The sequence below is a fragment of the Pelodiscus sinensis genome, chromosome 2 (assembly GCF_052426305.1).
Source record: "Pelodiscus sinensis isolate ZL-2025 chromosome 2, ASM5242630v1, whole genome shotgun sequence".
NCBI lineage: Eukaryota > Metazoa > Chordata > Testudines > Trionychidae > Pelodiscus > Pelodiscus sinensis.
Window position 1 is genome coordinate 101,765,168 of NC_143053.1, and position 18,952 is coordinate 101,784,119.

Here is an 18,952-nt window from a genome sequence, read left to right on the forward strand (position 1 = left end):
TGAAAATAACTCTATTGGCTTCAGTGAAGTTATTTGCAATTTATACTGATTAAACTGAAAGTGGAGTTTGGTTCATGGGCTATAAAGTACACTGAGTAAATATTATCTGAAAGATTTAGAGCAGCTACATGTCTTTCTTCAAAGAGCTATTTGAACATGGTTTCATAGAAACACATTATAATTTTCTCTTTGACAAGATGAGGCAACAGTTTATATCTGAGGTATATTGTACAGTTTACAGTATTAAATGTTTGATTCTGATCCATCCACAAGTTTACATGCATAAGTCAACTTAATTTGAACTTATTCAAGCTGTCTAGGGTAACCATAGTTCCCTATACTGACAATGGGACACCTGATAAAATTACTTGTATTCAAGCAAGTTCAATAGCAAGAAATCATACAAATATTCAAATTAACATAAAGTTGACTGAGCGCCTCTTAAAAAGAAAAACTGCATAGCTGGGTTCTTTTTATTTATCTTCTTATCTTTAAGGTTTTATGGTTTGATAAAGGAGGGGTGTTATACACGCGTGCGCGCGCACACACACACACACACACTATGCCTGGCTGGGCTCTCAGGATGGACCCACTTCTCCTTGTACCTGGCACAGCATCTTCCTGAGGTGACATGGGGGGAAGGAGGAATGCAGGGTGACATGCATTTCTGCCCAGATTTCTGCCAGGGTTCGCACTAGAATGTGACCAGCAGCAGCTTTTTAGTAATGTGCAGGAGGGAAGGGATGGGAGCTGCTTCCAGGTGCAGGGGAGGAATGGGGGTGACAACTTCCTTTAAAAACCCAATTGCATTAGCACAAGTTTAATATCACATCACTAATAAAAACTAATCACTTAAAATGTGAAGCGGGATAGTTAATCCTACACAATCTCCAGAACTAACAAATAAATGCATTGTTTGGGTTATAAATGCGTTGTTTGGGTCCCCTGTGTCCCCAGTCTCAGCAGGTACTGGGTGTTTGGATGAATGCCTGAGGAATAGACAACTCCTGAGTTCGTGAGAAGAAAAGAGAAAGGGAAAGGCAGGCTCAGTTGCTCTGAAGCCTTCCTCTCACCTCTTCTTCTCAGAATTAATATGAAGATTATGCTTTGAAGATGAAAAGAGATGAGGCTTCCCTGATTCTGCTTCCCACCATTGAATAGGCTTTGCACTTAAAAATCGCTTCCTGGATCTGTTGCATTCTGAATATCTTGAACATTGCACATTTCACCAAAACCTTAAGTCTGACTAATACATTTTTGATTTGAGGCTTGTTTATTTAAGTATCTTAAGTTGTTAAGATATATTAGAAATATTATCAGTTGCTAGATAGATAGATAGATAGATAGATATTAATTGGCATGCATAATTTTGCAGTAAAGAATGTTATTGCTGTTTCCTAAGAATAAAGTTACAGATGAAGTTTATTGAAAAAATTTTAGAACATTAATGATAGTAATAAAATTATGTAGATTGAGTTTCTCAGACTGATCAGTATGACTGTTCATATATGTGCACATTTTATTCCTTTTTTCAAAAGGCTATATTTGTATTATGAGATTAATGAAAGAATAATGTGAATTTTAGATTAGAGTTAAGATAGCTGTGTTATAAAATTCACATTTTTATTACTTGATTAGAATAATTTGTTTGGTTATATGTGCAGTGTAAGATTTATGATATCCTTAACCATTCATTTTCTTATCTTAAATAAATACTAGAATCTTGTGACTGATGTGGTAGGTAACTACATTCTTCTCATTTAGCAACCTTACCTATTTTTATGCAGTTTTCTAGAAACTTCCCAGTTTAGTTTTATATTTTTCATTTTGTGCTTTTGTTAGGGAAATGATTATACAGTTTTTAAACAGGATGACTAGGTGGCCATTAAATGAAAGGACTGTGTGATGTTGTGCAAACTACTAATAGCTGTTGTTGGGCGCTGCCTCATTTTGCATGTGCCTCACAAGATGTGCACATTCACTGTCAGCCAGCCAGTCATGCACAGTACAGTCTGCCTTTACTCCTCGTGTGGGAAAAATATTAAATCTCCTACTAAATTAAATACCAACTTGAAATGCAGGTTTCTTGATAATCCGGTAATGCCTAATAGATTAGCCCATTCTACTGGCTGACCAAGTCATTGTATGTAGCATAGCACTCAGTGTAGTGCATTTTTCTTATGAAAAATCTCATACTACTTACACTTTACAAAATGAGGTAAGCATAATTAGTCTGCTTTTGCTGTTCTTGCTAAGTACAACTGTTATAAAAATAACTGATATGAGAGTTACTTTGTACATTTGCAAAATAGGCTGTGCATATACATCTGTAACTTATGCTAATATACGAACTCCTAAAAATAGGAGCCTAAAGTTAGGATACTAATTTAGTGAACTGATTTTTTAAAAGTGATAAATCCCAAGCAGTTCCTCTTGACATCAAAAGAAAATAGAGGTATTCAGTATGTTTGACTATCAGACCACTAATTTAGGTGCAGGAACATTAATTTAGGAGCCTAAGATTAGACTCCTATTTTTTTAAATCTTAGCATAAATGAATAAAGTATCTACTTTATATTTCAAATGTAGAGCGTGTGTGTCATTTTAAGGTTGACTTACTAATATTTATATACGTTTTAACTTGAGAGTGTATATTTAATATTACCACTTTTTAAAAAGAAACCAATTATCTGATCCAAAACATTTGACGTGTATTGTTAAACACAACTGAGACTAACTCAAATTATTAAAAAAAAAATGCAAACTGCAAATTATTTTACAAACTAGGCTGGCCATACCGTCCTATTTCTTTCCCTGGATAAGCGTTCTTCTCCATTTTGAATGACTTTTTGCAGCTAATGCAGGCCTTTGATGGTTATTTTGTAATACATCAGACAGAGTTTGACACTTTCCCCAAGGATCCCAGGCTGCCTAGGACTGAAACTCAAGTACAGATTTGGAGCAAATAAGAAGAGTGAGGTTAAGCCATCCTTTGATGAAAATTGGTCCTTAGTACCAAGTTAAGGCATGAGATCTTGCATGCACAGAACAACATTTGAAGAATCAGCTTAGGAATGTTGGTCAAATGCCTGTTTTATCTGGCTGGTAGCAATGTAAATCTAACATGATTATCTTAAGCTAAAGCCTTTCAACCACATAGTTGACTCTTGTGTCTTATAACCCTGTTAGATAACAGTAACACTAGTGGTCAATTCTAAATAAACTTTTAAGAGTGGTAGCCCAGGTATAATCTAAAATGACTGTGCTACAAACTGCTAACTCAAATTCTGTGAAGCCAAGCATGAACTAAATAATAAACACATGTGAGTCACCAGATATAGAATGCTTAAGTCCTAGCTGCAAAAGGACACAAATGAGATGATAGGGTATTAACAGAAAGATGCAATTTACAGGTCAGACTGTAATACTAACCTTTCACTGTGAAAATTGAAAATTAACCTTGGGAGTATTGGATCATTTGCAGCTTATATGCTAGTTTTATTGGAGAAGAAAATCTTTAATAGGTTTTCTTTGTGATTTTTGGAGCTAAGAATCTTGTTTTTAAATGTTCTTCTCCTCCTCCAGGAGCCATCTCTTCCATGTTTTCATTTATTTGTGCCGACAGTGAATTTAGACATAGACAACATCCTGTATTAATCTGTTAGGATACTCAGGCCACCGCCTTCTAATTTAACTTCCAAAAGGGGCTACACAGAGTGATCTATTTATTTATTTATTATTTATTTAAAATATTTTACCCAGCCCCTCTATTTAAAATATTCAAGGCAGCTTACAAAAAAATTTAAACACAATACAAATATATATACAAAATTAAAAATCTATGTACCTTGGGGCAGATTCTCAGCTGGCATCAATTGTGACTCCACTGAAGTAAATGGAACTATGACAATCAATGCCAACCAAAGATTTCAGTACTGGTTTAACTTTTGGAAGTGAAATTGACCCTCAATGCAGAGGCCCTATACAAAGACACACTTACATAGGCCCCTAAGCACAATAGTCAGGTTCATCCTTGAAAACCTAGGGCTAGATTTTTTTGAAGGTATTTAGACATCTAATCCAGCTCCTGTTTGATAAATGGGGAGAAAGTTTACGGAGTAGAAATTTGGAGAATAAATCTATTAACATAAATTACCGATTGAATATGTAAGGAATTTTTTTGTGATAAAGTAGTTTTCCTAAATTAACGGGGATTTTGCTCAATATTTTCAATAGTCATTTTAAGACTGTTGAAAAATAGGATACAGCAGTATGTAAAGGGCATTGTCCAACAAAACAAAAGGTAAGTAGCATGCTACAAAGTTTAGTAACTTTTCAAAATGTTGCTTCTTTGGAAGAAGTCTATGAAGTTCTCAGTAATTCTTTCACTCTTCCCTAGGGTGTGTATTTCTGATGCAATGAAATTAATTTTAGACAGTGTTTATGAAATGTGTACATTGCAGCAGTCTCCACCCTCCCATCCCCCACCCCCATCACCCGCCTAAGTAAAATAAACTACTTCTCTGAGCACTTTTGGTTGATCTTGACTCATAGAGTTGTTTTACAAGTGGGTTACAAAGTAGAAACACGGGTATAGTACATTTTATAGGAAACATAATCAACCTGAAGGTTTAAGAGATTATAGTATACTGAAAAATACTTTAATACACGTTTTTTTATTTGTTTGTAAAAAGTAAACATGTATGAAATCACAATGCTGCAAAAACTGCTTAACTTTGAAATAGTCCAATTATTTTGTATTCATTTTGTATTAATATTTTGTGAACAGTGTAGAAAACAGTTGTATTATGTTTTGCATACACCCTCCGATATGTCTTCTGTTAACTCTAAATGAACACATTCCTTTAGAAAAGCTAATTCATTTTACTACTAGAACTGTTAATAGAAAATATTTCTGCACACTACACTCTAAGGATGGTACAACCTCTCTTCAGTGAATAACTTTCTGTGTATGAGAAATAAATTCAAATAAACATGTTTATATGCTTTATAGTGAGTTTATAAAAATACATACAGGCAGTCCCTGACTTACGCGGATCTGACTTATGTCGGATCCGCACTTACGAACGGGGCTTTCTCGCCCCGGAGCTCGCAGGCAGCGATCCTGCCACCTCGACCTCTGGGGCGAGAAAAGCTGCTCCCGGTGCCCCTGGTCTGCTGGAGACGGTCCCCAGCAGACCAGGGGCACCGGGAGCAAAGCCGCAGCCGCGGCGGGTTCCCGCGCTTCTGAGGCTTTGCTCTGGGGCACCGGGAGCAAAGCCGCAGCGGTGGCGGGGTCCCGCGCCTCTGAGGCTTTGCCAGAGCTCCCCGTGTCCCTGGTCGATGTTGCATGCAATCAGCATGCACCTCACTTCACGTGCCCTTGTTTTATGTGAGTGTCACTTTAGTAATACCAGTAGGAAAAAAACTATACAGAGGGAAACCAGTGGAATTTGGCAACCCTGAAAAACACAGATGGTACTTAAATATTACTCTTAAGTTCCCTGCAGCTAGTGTGCCCCCTCCGCCCCCCAGCAGACCAGGCTTTTGTTGTGGACCCTGGGGCAGAGCAGCTGGGGCGCTGCCGGTTGGTCCCGCAGTGCCGCTCTGCGCACTACTGGACCAACCCGGCAGCACCCCAGCTGCTCTGCCCCAGGCGTCCCCAAGTCAGCCGCTGCTGAAACTGACCAGCGCTGACTACAGGAAGCCCGAGGCAGAGTTGTTCTGCCCCGGACTTCCTGGAATCCGCCGCTGATCAGTTTCAGCAGCAGCTGACTTGGGGACGCTTGGGGTTCTTAAGTTGAATCTGCATGTAAGTCAGAACTGGTGGTCAGTTTCAGCAGAGGCTGAATCTGGACGCCAGTTCCGGCTTACATACAGATTCAACTTAAGAACAAACCTACAATCCCTATCTTGTACGTAACCCAGGGACTGCCTGTATACCACTATCGTTGTATTGTCATTTTATAAAAAATATTTCCCTGTTTAAATTATGTACCACCATGCACGAGGTTTGTTTTTTCTTAGTGACCTAAAGTCAATTGCTTGGCTTTAGAGTAGTTTATAAAAGGATATAATTGACCTTTAATGCTCCAACGTGTTTTTCTTTCTTTAGGTAGCTCTGGTGAAATGGACAGAGAGTGTTGGTCTTACTCTGGTTAACAGGGATCTGACCTCAATGCAACTGAAGACTCCAGGAGGGCAGATTCTAACGTATTATATTCTGCAAATTTTCCCCTTCACATCTGAGAGCAAACGTATGGGAATCATAGTCCGGGTAAATGTTTTGAATATTCTTTAAATTCTTTGTTTTTACTAAGAGCTTTTTTTATACATACCTAAAACTTGGAAGAGGTAAATAACACTAGTTTGTCAACAAAATATTCAACAAGATACTTTAGAAAACTAACACAAAGTCTCTGCTGCAAGATGCTCCATTTAGGCAAAACTCAGCAATAGCATGGGGCCATTTCAATACTTCATGCATAGATTAGCTTCCGCAAACAGGGCCAAAAATGTCCCCATTGTATCTATTATAGTTCTGTTAAATATTACTCTTAAGTTCCAGACCTTTAAGTACCATCTGTGTTTTTCAGGGTTGCCAAATTCCACTGGTTTCCCTCTGTATAGTTTTTTTCCTACTGGTATTACTAAAGTGACACTCACATAAATCAAGGGCACGTGAAGTGAGGTGCATGCTGATTGCACGCAACATCGAATGTGAGAGCTGTGTGCTCTCTCTCCATCCAATTAAAGCACTGCTATGGTTCCGTCAGCACACCCCACAAATTGTAGGTACACAAGCACAGACAGCAAAACTATCTTATCCCAGGAGACTGTCTTGGTTATAACAACCTTATGACCCACTGAGATGAGGGAGGGCCAGTCCTGCGGCCCACTCACTACCCTAGGTTGCCCATTGCTCCTCCAGGAATTTATCTCTTGCCTACACTCCAAAATGGTCCTCAAGCCAGGGGAAGATGGGCATTTACCCACCAGCCTCATATACAGGGTCCAAATCAGGTAAGCCTTCTAGAGTGAGTCGTCCTGAAGGGCATACCTTATGACTTATAGCCCACTTAAGTCACATAACTTCACATATGTCTACACTTAGGCAATTCTGCCTGAGGGGGCAGAAATGATGTCTCAGTAGGAATAAGAGTAGGAGTCTCCTAGTCTTCAGGAGAATGTTCTAACAACTAAACTATGGGATATTCTGACATAGGACTTCCTAAATCTCTCCCATTGAAGCTGTTCCATTTTCAGGTATGGATTGCAGCATTATTCCTGTGTTTTCCTAGGCACCTAAAAGGTAGGCATTTCAGAGCTCAGTATTGCAATACCCAGGTCTCTCTTTGGATCCAGGCCAAAGTGCTGGAAATAGAGGCTCATAAGGGAAATGTTGAAACAATTTCTGCCACAGCAACAAGAAATGCTCCATAATAATGCACAAAAGAATAAATTGAATTTAGGACTGTTTTTGTAATTGGATGTAATTGAAAATACTTTGATAGCAAAAGGACTGATATCAAAAGCTGGCAATTCTTGTTGTCTATTTTTTGTTTTTTGAGCCTGGTTGTAAAATATTGTATTTTACAAAAATGGGCCTAATTTAGCAATGATTTGTGGTCATAGAGTTTAATTGGTAATTATATTACTACTCACTCTTGGTGAAATTCATCTGCACAAAAATATCTTTAGACTTCATAAAGTCATTTGTAAATTGTGGAATAACAGCTTGTGAGATATAACTTTGTATTACTGTATATAATCATATCAAATGAATTTTCATTAAAACATAATGCAGCTTCTTCAAGAAGTATATAATATCTCCACCCGTCCTTTCTATTGCCTAATTGGGTGGAAATATTATTCTTCAATTGTCCATTCGTATGTATTCCAATGGAAATGTGTAGCTGCCGGAAAGTTTTTACCCTTGTGGCCACCCATTGGGTCGGCAGTGGAGCCCCCGGGGGTGGTATCAATGCAATGCTCTAAATATATTACCTTCCTGACCCAACAGCCCCTCAGTTCCTCTTCACTACCAGTGAGAGCTGTTGAAACTTTGGCTCTCTTGCACTGCAACACCATTCATCCCTAGCTTTGTTAACTATTATTAAATGAACTAATAGATAGCCTTGTAGCAGCGAGAATAAAGGGGTTTCCCCTTCTCTCCCATGTTCCCTCTGGGACCTGAGGCATGCCAGGGTCCCAGGGATTAAAGCCCTTCTTGCCAGAAGTCTATGCCAATGAGCAACACCCACGACTCATGTCTTCGGGTGCCTGAGGGAAGCTCACCAAGCAGATAAGTATAAGATCTGCAAGGCCTTCAAGCCTCAGTCCAGAAAGGAGTGAAACTTTCATTTTAAGCAGCTTCTTATGGAGTCCACCTTTCAGCTTCAAAGGCAAAACATGACACCAAGAGCTTCGGTGCATTTCACATCACCTTTGGCTCTGGGTCTGGCAGCGAAAAAGGTCTCTTGGCAACAAGGGTGTTCACTCAATGTATGGAAGTAGTAGCAGCCTTCCTCAGGCTTACCTGGACAATTGGCTCTTACGAGACTGCTCCCATCAGCAGATGGAAGCTCACATCACCTTCACTCAGGATACTCTGTTCCTGGGCCTGCTCCTCAGTCCTGACAAATTGACCTTTGTGCCCAAGCAATGGATCAAGTTTATAGGAGCGGCACTCGATGCCACCATGGCTCAAGCATTTCTGCCAGAGCAGTGGTTCAAGGCATTGACCCAGCTCTTGTGATCACTTGCCAACTTTCCAGTGACCATGGCCTGGATGTGCCCCATGAATCCAAGGCACATGGCGATATGTACATACATAGTCCCATTTGTAAGGCTTTGACTCCTTCCTCTCCAGTCTTGGCTGGTGTCAGCGTATTGACCAGGGTGTGACAACTTGGTCATGATGGTCACAGTGCCTTATCTCACTATCCTCTCCCTGCGTTGGTGGTTGGATCCCTGTTTGGTGATGGTTGGAGTACCATTCCTTACCCTGCAACAGATGCTTTCTCTTACCACAAACTCATCCAGTTTCAGTTGGGGGGCTCCCATAGGGGACCTCCTCATGAACATGATGTGAATAGCAGATGAACTGCAGCTCCTCATCAATGTTCATGAATTCAAGGCAGTCAGCCTTGTGTGTCTCGCTTTCTGCCACATCTTCAGGGTCGGTGTGTGGTGGTCCAGACAGACAATACAACTGCTATGTACTGCATCACCAGGCCTCCAGGTCCTCCCCGTCTCTGCCAGGAAGCCCTTCACTTGTGAGAACAGTGCATAGCCCATGCTATTCGCCTGGAGGCTTTGTACCTTCCGGGGCCTAGAATTTGCTGGTGGATTGCCACCGCCGCTGTTCTTCACCCACAAATGGTCCATCAGACTGGATTTTCTCCATACCAGTTTCTAGAATTGGGTGTTTCCCCAGCTCAACCTCTATGCCATGCAAACCAATCGGAAGTACCCTCACTTCTTCTCATTCTGGAACCTCAGTCCAGGGTAAGTAGTGGTGGTTCTTCGAGTGGTCCTCGTGGGTGCTCCACTGATGGAGTTGGGCTTGTCCTGGCGCCGTAGCTCGGAGATTTCCAATAGCTATGTTCAGCCGGGTTGCGCATGCGCAATCAACAGGTCATGCTGTTCGCGCCCTTTGATTGTTGTGTGCACCTGGCTCCCCGCTCAGTTCTTCTCAACTGTCCTCAGCCTCAGATGGAGCTCTTATCTCCTCAGCGTGCTTTCAATCTCCTCAGGTGAACTGTAAAAAAAAAAATAGTTTGTAAATAGGTTACCCCCTTGTTTACTCAACATTTCTTTGTTATTCCAAAAAAAGAGGATCATTAACAAGTTATTTGAACCAAAGCTTTCCCCAGTCAGCCGGTAGCAGCTTTAGCCACGGTCTGAAATTGACGAGAAACCTGACAAACACCAATAACCCAAGGATGCCTGGATCCCCAGGTTTTAACAATTGCGCTCTGTGTAGGGAGCCCATGCCATGCATACGGTATTTAGGGGAGGCTCACATCCCCCCCAAAATGTGGGCATTGCTTGAAACTGACAGCCTGCTCCCGCCGGGACAGAAAATGCTCTCGAAAATGCTGCTGTTTGACAAGGCGCTGGACCCAAGGCTAATCAGCTGCAAAACAACCAGGGGGGACATGGAGAAGAAGGGTCTCCTCCCCCAAGCTGGCTCCACAAAAGAAAAGAAAGGCGTCCCCGGTGTGCTTATTGCTGCCTGATCCTTTAAATAGAATCAGCACAGGAGATAAGCCAGGGACCTCTGGCTCTCCCCCACGACCCTCGGCACCTGGATCGGGCAAAAACAAAGAGGACGCCGGCCCCTGGGACACCTCCCTCGGCACCAAAGGCAGTTTCAGTGCCAACAAGTGGCACCCATGCTTTAAAGCCACCGGCACCGCACCATTCAACCCTGCAACAGCCACCCTCTACAGCAAGATCGGCACTGAAGGGGACTCCACCAGCACCAACAAGCTGGCACTGATGCCAGCACCACAGGATGATCCCACGGTGCAAACAGCTGCATCACCAGCAGAGAAATCAGCAGAGCCGCTAAGCAGGCAGGAGCCAGCACCGTTAGAGAAGCCGGCACTGACGCAAACAGCAGCACCGGCTAACGTGACTAGTAAAACACAGAGACAGGGGAGTCCCCGTTCCCCATCTCCAACATTCTCACCGGGTCCCTCCCCTTCGCCTCCACTATACTGATCACCACTTCAGCATGTTTACCTCCAGGACAGTCCAAGACATCACTACTATAATAGGTCTCACTACTCGCCATACAGAGCTCGCTCTCATTTCCATGATCACTACAGGCAATGATCCTACTCTCCGCCGCACAGGCAGTCACCACATTACTCTTACTCTCCGCATCGATCCCTGCATGCCAGTTATGATAGGCGATTTCCAAGTTGCAGATCGTCCAGGTACTCGTCACCTCACCCATTTGACTGATACTACGACCACCGTCATGACTCTCCTTATTCTGCATGTCATTACTATCACAAATGCACGTCACCAATCTCCACGCTCTGATCCACCACCAGCACAACATATGTCACCGCAGTTACCACATAATCGCCAGCCGTCCCCACCTGTACGTAGACCAGGCTCAACCAAACAGCAGTCTGAACCTGAAGAGGGCCAACTGTCAGAAGTGGAGGACCAACAGACAGACATCCCAATTCCTGACTGTTCGTCTTCCTCCTCTGATGAAGCAGTGTTCCCAGGGGATATGTCTCTGCTGGATGACTTCAAACTGTTTCGAGACCTTTTCAAATGGGTGGCCCAGTCCCAGGAGGTCCAATTAACGAAGGTGCAAACAAAGCAGTATCGGCTATTTAAGAATCTTCACCGAAGACAGAGTGCAAAAGTTTCCATTCCTATCAAAGAAGCCATTATGGAGGCTGCAGAAGTCATTTGGCAGACACCAGCGTTGGTCCCACCTACCAGCAGGAGACGGGACAAGAAATATTTTGTTCCTTCCAAAAATCTGGAGCTCCCGTTTAATCACCCACAGCCAAACTCCTTGGTGGTGGACGCAGCACAACAGTGTGCCAAAATACCACAGGACAAGACGACGCCAGATGTGAAAAAATGAGACATATTTGGTAAGAAGATATATTTTTCCACAACCCTGCTCTTACGCATAGCGAATTACGCTGCCATGTTATCTAACCGCAACTTTAATAACTATGAGAAGATAGCTCAGCTGCCTCAGTATTTACCAGAAACCAAGCGCCCTTTCTTGAATCCTACGTGCAAGAAGGTTTCGCAGAAGTGCGAGCAAGCTTACAAATTTCATTGGATGTGGCAGACACAGCAGCCTGCACCACTGAGACAGCAATAGTGATGAGACGCTCATCCTGGCTTACCTCTGCAGCAGTCCCCAAGGAGCATCAAACGAAAGTGGAAGGCCTGCCGTTTGATAGAAACAAAATATTTGCGGAAAAAACAAATGAGGTCCTCCATTCAGGAAAGGATTCCCGCTCAACGCTCCGCACTTTGGGAATGTATAACCTCCCTTTAGGCGCAGAAGGTACTATCAGAGGAGGTATGACTACCTCTTTTAGAGACAACATCATCAAGAACGACCTATAGACCTGTCGCGCGCAAGTCAACATCCACAGCGCAGATGATCCCAACCACCCCATACAGCCAACCAGCAAAATTAAAGGAGCAAGTTTGACTTTTCTGTCGAGGGCATGCAGCAAGTCCTTCCAGTAAAGGTGAAACAGCAGGTTACCTATCTCTTTCACCATCGACTACGACCTTTTCAAGCTCAATGGGCGGCTATTACAACTTGTGTTATTCGGGTTCACCATCCCCTTCACGACCATACCACCGACAAATCCACCAACCCCGTCTCTCTTCAGGGACCTATCTCACAAGACCCTATTGAAGGAGGAGGCTCAGCATCTGCTGTCCATAGGAGTTATAGAGGCCGTTCCTCCCCAGTTCAGAGGAAGAGAGTTCTATTCATGGTATTTTCTTACAGAGGAAAAAAACGGAGGGTGGAGGTCTATCCTTGACCTCAGGAAGTTGAACAAGTACCTCCACCATCAATGGTCAAAATGGTGACCCTTTCCACGATAATACCATCATTGGACAAGGACGACTGCAAGATGTGTATTTTCATATAACGATCCGTCCAGCTCACAGACGTTTCCTTCACTTCACCATTGGCGATGATCATTTTCAATATCGCGTTCTACCGTTTGGACTTGCATCCTCCCCCAGAGTCTTTTAGAAGACTCTGGCAGTTGTAGCAGCTCACCTGCAGCGCAGAGGTGTGATTATATTTCCATACCTCGACGACTGCCTTATAAAAGGCCAGTCGAGGCAAGAAACATTACATATGATCACAGTAGCCAGACAAACATTCCAGTCGTTCAGACTCATAATCAACAAGCAGATTCTACACAGATAATAAATTTTATAGGAGCACGCCTAGATTGCACCACCGCTCGTGATTACTTACCTTGAGCATTTTCAGATTATACAGGAGCTAGCCACAGTCATCATCCAAGCCCCTACAGTGACTATGCTCACATGCCTCCGCCTCATGGGTCATATGGCTGCCACCACCTTTGTGGTTCACCATGCAAGATTCCACTTCCGCTGTCTGCAACATTGGTTGGCATCAGTATATACCCTAACAAAACACAGCACTCACAAGGTGATAAATCCAACTGCTGTAGTTCGCAGATCATTAGGTTGGTGGTTGAACCCTCAAAATCTTCTAGCGGAGGTTCCATTCCAACGTCAACAGCCATCAAGCCAACTGATTACAGACACCTCCCTTGTTGGCTGGGGCGCACACATCAGTGGCATGTCCGTGACGGGGAAATGGTCTTCAACACAGGCCGTTGTACATATCAATATACTGGAACTAAAAGCCATATTCCTCGCTTGCAAATATTTCCAGGCGCACATTACCGGTACGACTGTCCAGGTTCTGATGGACAATATAGCCACTATGTATTATATCAGTCGTCAAGAAGGAGCACTTTCCTGACTGCTCTGCGCAAAACCAGTCCACTTATGGAACTGGCATATGCGGAACCTCATCACCCTGATAGCATCTTACTTACCAGGCACGAGCAACATCATGGCAGACACACTCAGCAGACATTTCCCTCACGACCACAAATGGGAAATACATCCTGATGTCCTGAACCGCATCTTCCACACTTGGTGATTGCCTCAGATAGACCTTTTCACTACCTACGACAGCAGAAAATGTCATCTATACTGTTTGAGACGAGGAATAGGCAAAGGGTCCCTTGGGGATGTGCTGCTAGTCCACTGGGATGGACTTCTGCTTTATGCGTTTCCACCGACGGTGCTTATACCGAGGGTGATGCAGAAGATCAGAGAGAGTTCAGCTCAAGTAATTCTCCTAGCACCGGCTTGGGCAAGACAACCTTGGTACCCGTTTCTCCACAGAATGTCCCTACAACCACCGTGTCCTCTGCCCCCCCCCCAGATCTTCTCTCTCCGAGCCACGGCTCCCTGTTGCATCCGAGACCGGAGACCCTCCATTTGACAGTGTGGCTTCTAGCTGGTTCAACATAGAGGAGCGCTTTTGCCCAGATGGGGTGAAGGCGGTTCTTTTGCACAGTAGAAGAGAATCTACAAGGAAGACTTACTTGGTAAAATGGAATAGATTCGCAGCTTGGTGTAATAACAGCAACATCAATCCATACTCTTCACCGATACATAAAATCTTTGATCAAACATGTTTCTCTATCTCTACTCTTAGAGTGCACTTATCTGCAATTAGTGTCTTTCACGGACCCATCAACGGGCATTCAATCTTTGCTTATCCACTGACTAAGAGATTGCTTAAGGGAATAGCAAACCTCTCCGAAGACCCCAACCCCCCTCTTGGAGCTTGGACTTGGTACTAGACACCTTGATGTACCCGCCTTTTGAGCCTTTAGTCACAACATCACTATCCATGCTCACCATGAAGGTGGTATTTCTATTAGCACTTCTGTCCGCCCATAGGGTCAGTGAACTCACAGCACTAATGGAAACACCACCCTTCACAGTTTTCAACAGAGACTCGGATTATGTTACGCACTCATCCTACTTTCATTCCTAAAGTTTCTTCACAATTTTATGTGAACGAATCTATCGTTCTGCGGGTCTTTTATCCAAAACCACATGCCTCCGCTCGAGCATTGCTACTCCACACCCTGGATGTACGTAGAACTATAGCTTTTTACATCCCCAGGACGTGGAACTGGCGCAAAACTGATCACCTACTAGTATCCATAGCAGACCACTCCAAGAGCAACCAGTTCTTCTTCCAGCATGTTTCGAAGATCATAGTTTCTTGCATCAATACCTGCTACTCAATCCGCAACAAGCCCCTTCAGGATTTACCTAGAGCACATACCACCAGGGCAGTAGCAATATCCACTGCCTTTGTCTGCTGAGTCTCACTGCCGGACATTTGCAGAGTGGCCACATGGTCCCAAATTTGACCTTTATGAACCATTATGCAATAGTGCAGCAGTTGGCAGCAGATTCCTCAGTGACTTCAGCAGTACTTTCAGTCACTGACAAACCCTAACTCCAGAAATGCAAAATGGGGTACTGCTACATAGTCCCCATCAGTGGAGCACCCCGGGGAGCACTTGAAGAAGTTACTCACCTTCATGAAGTAACTATGGTTCTTTGAGATGGGTCCCCGTAGGTGCTCCACATCCTGCCCTTCCTCCCTGTTCCAGAGTTGTTTTTCTCTCTTTCCAGATATCGAACGGTGGGAGGAACTGAGTGGGGAGCCGGGTGCGCACAACAATCAAAGGGCGCAAACAGCGACCTATTGATCGCACATGCGCAACCCGGCTAAACACAGCTATTGGAAAACTTCGAGCTGTGGCGCCAGGATGAGCCCGACACCATCTCTGTGGAGCACCCACAGGGATCCATCTTGAAGAACATAGTTACTGCATGAAGGTGAGTAACTTCTTTGTGCCATCCTGATTCTGTGGGATACTGGCCTCCTGTATGCGTTTCTCCCATTCTTGTTGGTCCACAAGGTGCTCCTCCACCTCTGCAGAGATGTGTGAATATTATCCTGATAGCCCTGGCATGGGCTCAGGAGCACTGGTACCCCACTCTCTTGGAGCTGTGGGTACTACTGCCTATTCTGCTTCCTCTGCTCCCAGACCTCATCATGGGTGCCTCTGCCATCCAGACCTTTGCTCCCTCCACCTCACAATATATCAGCTTCGTGACTAAACCCAGCTGAGTTGAGCAGCTCATAGCAAGTTCAGCACGTCCTCCTTATTAGCAGAAAGTCCTCTACTAGTCTCACTTACTCTGTGAAGTGGAAGTATTTTTCATGTTGGAGCCTGCAGTGCAGTCTGGACCCTCTATCTGCCTCTGTACTTCAGAAGCTGGACTACCTGATGTCCCTGAAGCGCTCATAGGTCCTTCCTTTGAGCCTCGAGTCATGTGCTCCCTGCTTTACCTTTCATAGAAAGTATCCTTTCTGCTTGTGATTACCTCTGCTTGGCAGGTATGGGAGCTTTGCGCCCTGATGTCAGAATCCCCGTAGGCTGTCTTCCACAAGACAGGGTTCAGCTTTGACCTTACCAGGCCTTTCTTCCAAAAGTTAGCTCCAGTTTCCACACTGGGCAGGACATTTTTCTCCCCATGTTCTACCTGAAGCCTCACCTGAATTCCCTTGATGTGAGGAGTGTACTCGCTTTACGTTGACTGGACCAAGCAACTCCCAACAACTTTTCCCCACTGTTAGAGTAACCAGTGGTGGCAGATCATGTGAAGAGATTACCTGTCTCTTTGCAATGCATCGTGCACCTCACACGTGTATCCACTTGTGTTATGATCTCTCTAAGGTCTCCCCACTGCCTCTCATGGCACTCTATATAAGAGCAAGCTTCTTCAGAGGCTTTCCTGGATCATGTGCCCCTCAAGTAATTCTGCAGAGCCACGACTTGGTCCTCAGTGCATACCTTCATGTCGCACTATACAATCATGCAGTAGTTCAGACAGGATGCAGCCTTTGACTCCACGGTCCATGGGTCAGCCACACTCTGACTCCAACCCCTCCTCCTGGATAAGACTTGTGAGTCATCTCTAATGGAAGACACATAAGTAAGCACTCGAGGTAAAAACAGTTACTCACCTTTGTAACTGTTCTTTTTCGGGATGTGTTGTTCATATCTATTTCATACCCCCACCCTCTTTCCCCGCTGTTGAGTAGCTAGCAAAAAAGGGAACTGAGAAGCTGTTGCTACAGCAGGGTCGTATATAGGTTGTCACACCAGCGTCACTTGAGGGGGCTTCACAGCTAACCCAATAAGTAGCATGAGTAGCAGCTAGATAAAAACTTTCCAGCAGCCATGCACATGGCACACACGCACCTCAAAGAACAACAGTACAAAGGTGAGTAACTGTTTTTCCTCTTTACCCATCCCACATTTTATAACAATGATTATGATGATGTATATGGCTTCCGTTTTTAAGGGCTTCATTTATTTTTGAAATTTTTGAGTTTTAATTAGATGTCCATAATTCGGGCCTTTTTCATAGTATATACATTGATGAGTAATAGATGTTTCATTCAATCCACTCTATCAATTTGTAGATTTTAATTGTATGTTTTCACCTACAGACTAAGATGTGCATATTTTATGGATAAAATTAATTAAATTGAGTGATAAAACTTGCCTACCTTTTTGTAAAGCATTTTGACAACTTTTATGAAAGGTGGTAGGTTTATGCTAAAGGGAGATCATCACTGCTACTGGCTGTTTCAAATTTATTTTACTGTATTAAAGTACGATCAGATTATTTTAAAAGTGTGGTCATTTTGTTTTAAACAATATGGACAAAATATTTCTTCTACTGTTTTTCTAAAATTCCAGGATGAATCTACTGGGGAAATCACTTTTTATATGAAAGGTGCAGATGTTGCAATGTCCACCATTGTACAGTACAATGACTGGCTAGAAGAAGAGGTAACAAATATAATTGAGAAACAATGTTTAGTAGAAAATTAAGTAAAGAAGTCTGAGTACTTTATTTTGTCATGGAAAAATATTTTATAGCTGACATTTGCAAAGAACAGAAGGAGAAACCACATTGTCTTCTTTACCACAGATGTTATTGGAATAGGTTCAGAAATAGAAATTCTGAATCAAAGCAATAATGAATTGTGAAATGCAATTAAGTGTATCATGAATAGGTTTTAAGGAATTGCAATTGTTTACAAATTTTGTATAACTCAGAAAGAAAAGTAGAAGTAATAGTTTTGCTCAATAACATAGTGACCTGAGACTAAAAACATGTTTGTTAGGTAACATATTCCTTCCAAAACAAATATACACATAAAACCTAAATATTTTTGAGAAATATTCTATATATAGCACCTATTAGTCTCTTTATTGTTAAATTGTACAATTGGCTAGGAATCCTGAAATATTGTCATGGATGTAGCTAAAATGAAATACATTTTCTTAACCATGTGTATATAAACATAATTTTTAGTAATATTAGCTCTATGTATATATTTATTTACAGACTGCATTTCAAAACTGCTTAAATATTTTTCACTGTGTTGCTGCACTAGGCACCAGTAATCATCCTAAACTGACCCTGCATACAGACAATATGGTAATACAATGATCACACCATCTATGTTCATAATGGTATTGGCAATATGAATCAATATCTGCTTCAGGGCAGTTTGATTTAATCAGGGACATGAATAAATTAAACTCCCTCAAGACCTAACAAAATGTCATAAAAATTACTTTTGGCGATAATGATACACAATTAATTGTAAAATACTTGTTTAATTTATTTAACATTATGAGGTCAAATCAATAAGTGTTTTACACCAGACAGGCCAGCATCAGGCTTGGTTTTCATTAAGACAGTTGTTGTATGCTTTTTTTTTTTTTAAGATTCCTTTTAGGGTGTAATCGTTTTGATCAGCAAGAAATGCTTTTGCTACAGAGAAATCATATTTCCTTGACAGTCATGTCTTAGGCTATGTCTAGACTACGCTGTATTTTCAAAAGAGGATATGCAAATTCTGTGGGAATTTGCATATCTTCTGATCTCACTTTCGAAAGCGGGTCTTTCAAAAGTGAAAGTAGTCTGGACACAGTTTTTGGGGGGAACCCCTTTTTTGAAAAAACACTCTTCCTTAAAAAATGAGGTTTACATGGTTTTTCAAAAAGGGAGGGGTTCCGAAAAAACTGTCCCCGGACTACTTTCACTTTCTAAAGAGAGAGCGGAAGAAGTGAGATCCTGCAGAATTTGCATATCCTCTTTCGAAAATATAGCATTGTCTAGACATACCCTTAGCTCTATTGCATATGCTTTAACCATCTAAAAAGTTGTTTTAATCAATGCTAAAACTTCAGTCAAAAAGATTAGCAGG

At 42.6% G+C, this 18,952-nt stretch overlaps 1 protein-coding gene across 3 annotated transcripts in view; it reads left to right on the top strand.

Moving 5' to 3' along the window:
• Positions 1–18,952, top strand: part of ATP9B (ATPase phospholipid transporting 9B) — a 313,712-nt gene that overhangs the window by 256,129 nt on the left and 38,631 nt on the right. For all 3 annotated transcript variants that reach the window (XM_006128867.5, XM_075921103.2, XM_006128868.5), the window contains exons 16-17: positions 6,116–6,277; positions 17,430–17,522. In XM_006128867.5, coding sequence (XP_006128929.1) covers positions 6,116–6,277; positions 17,430–17,522 — 255 coding nt within the window. The remainder of the gene's footprint in view (positions 1–6,115; positions 6,278–17,429; positions 17,523–18,952) is intronic.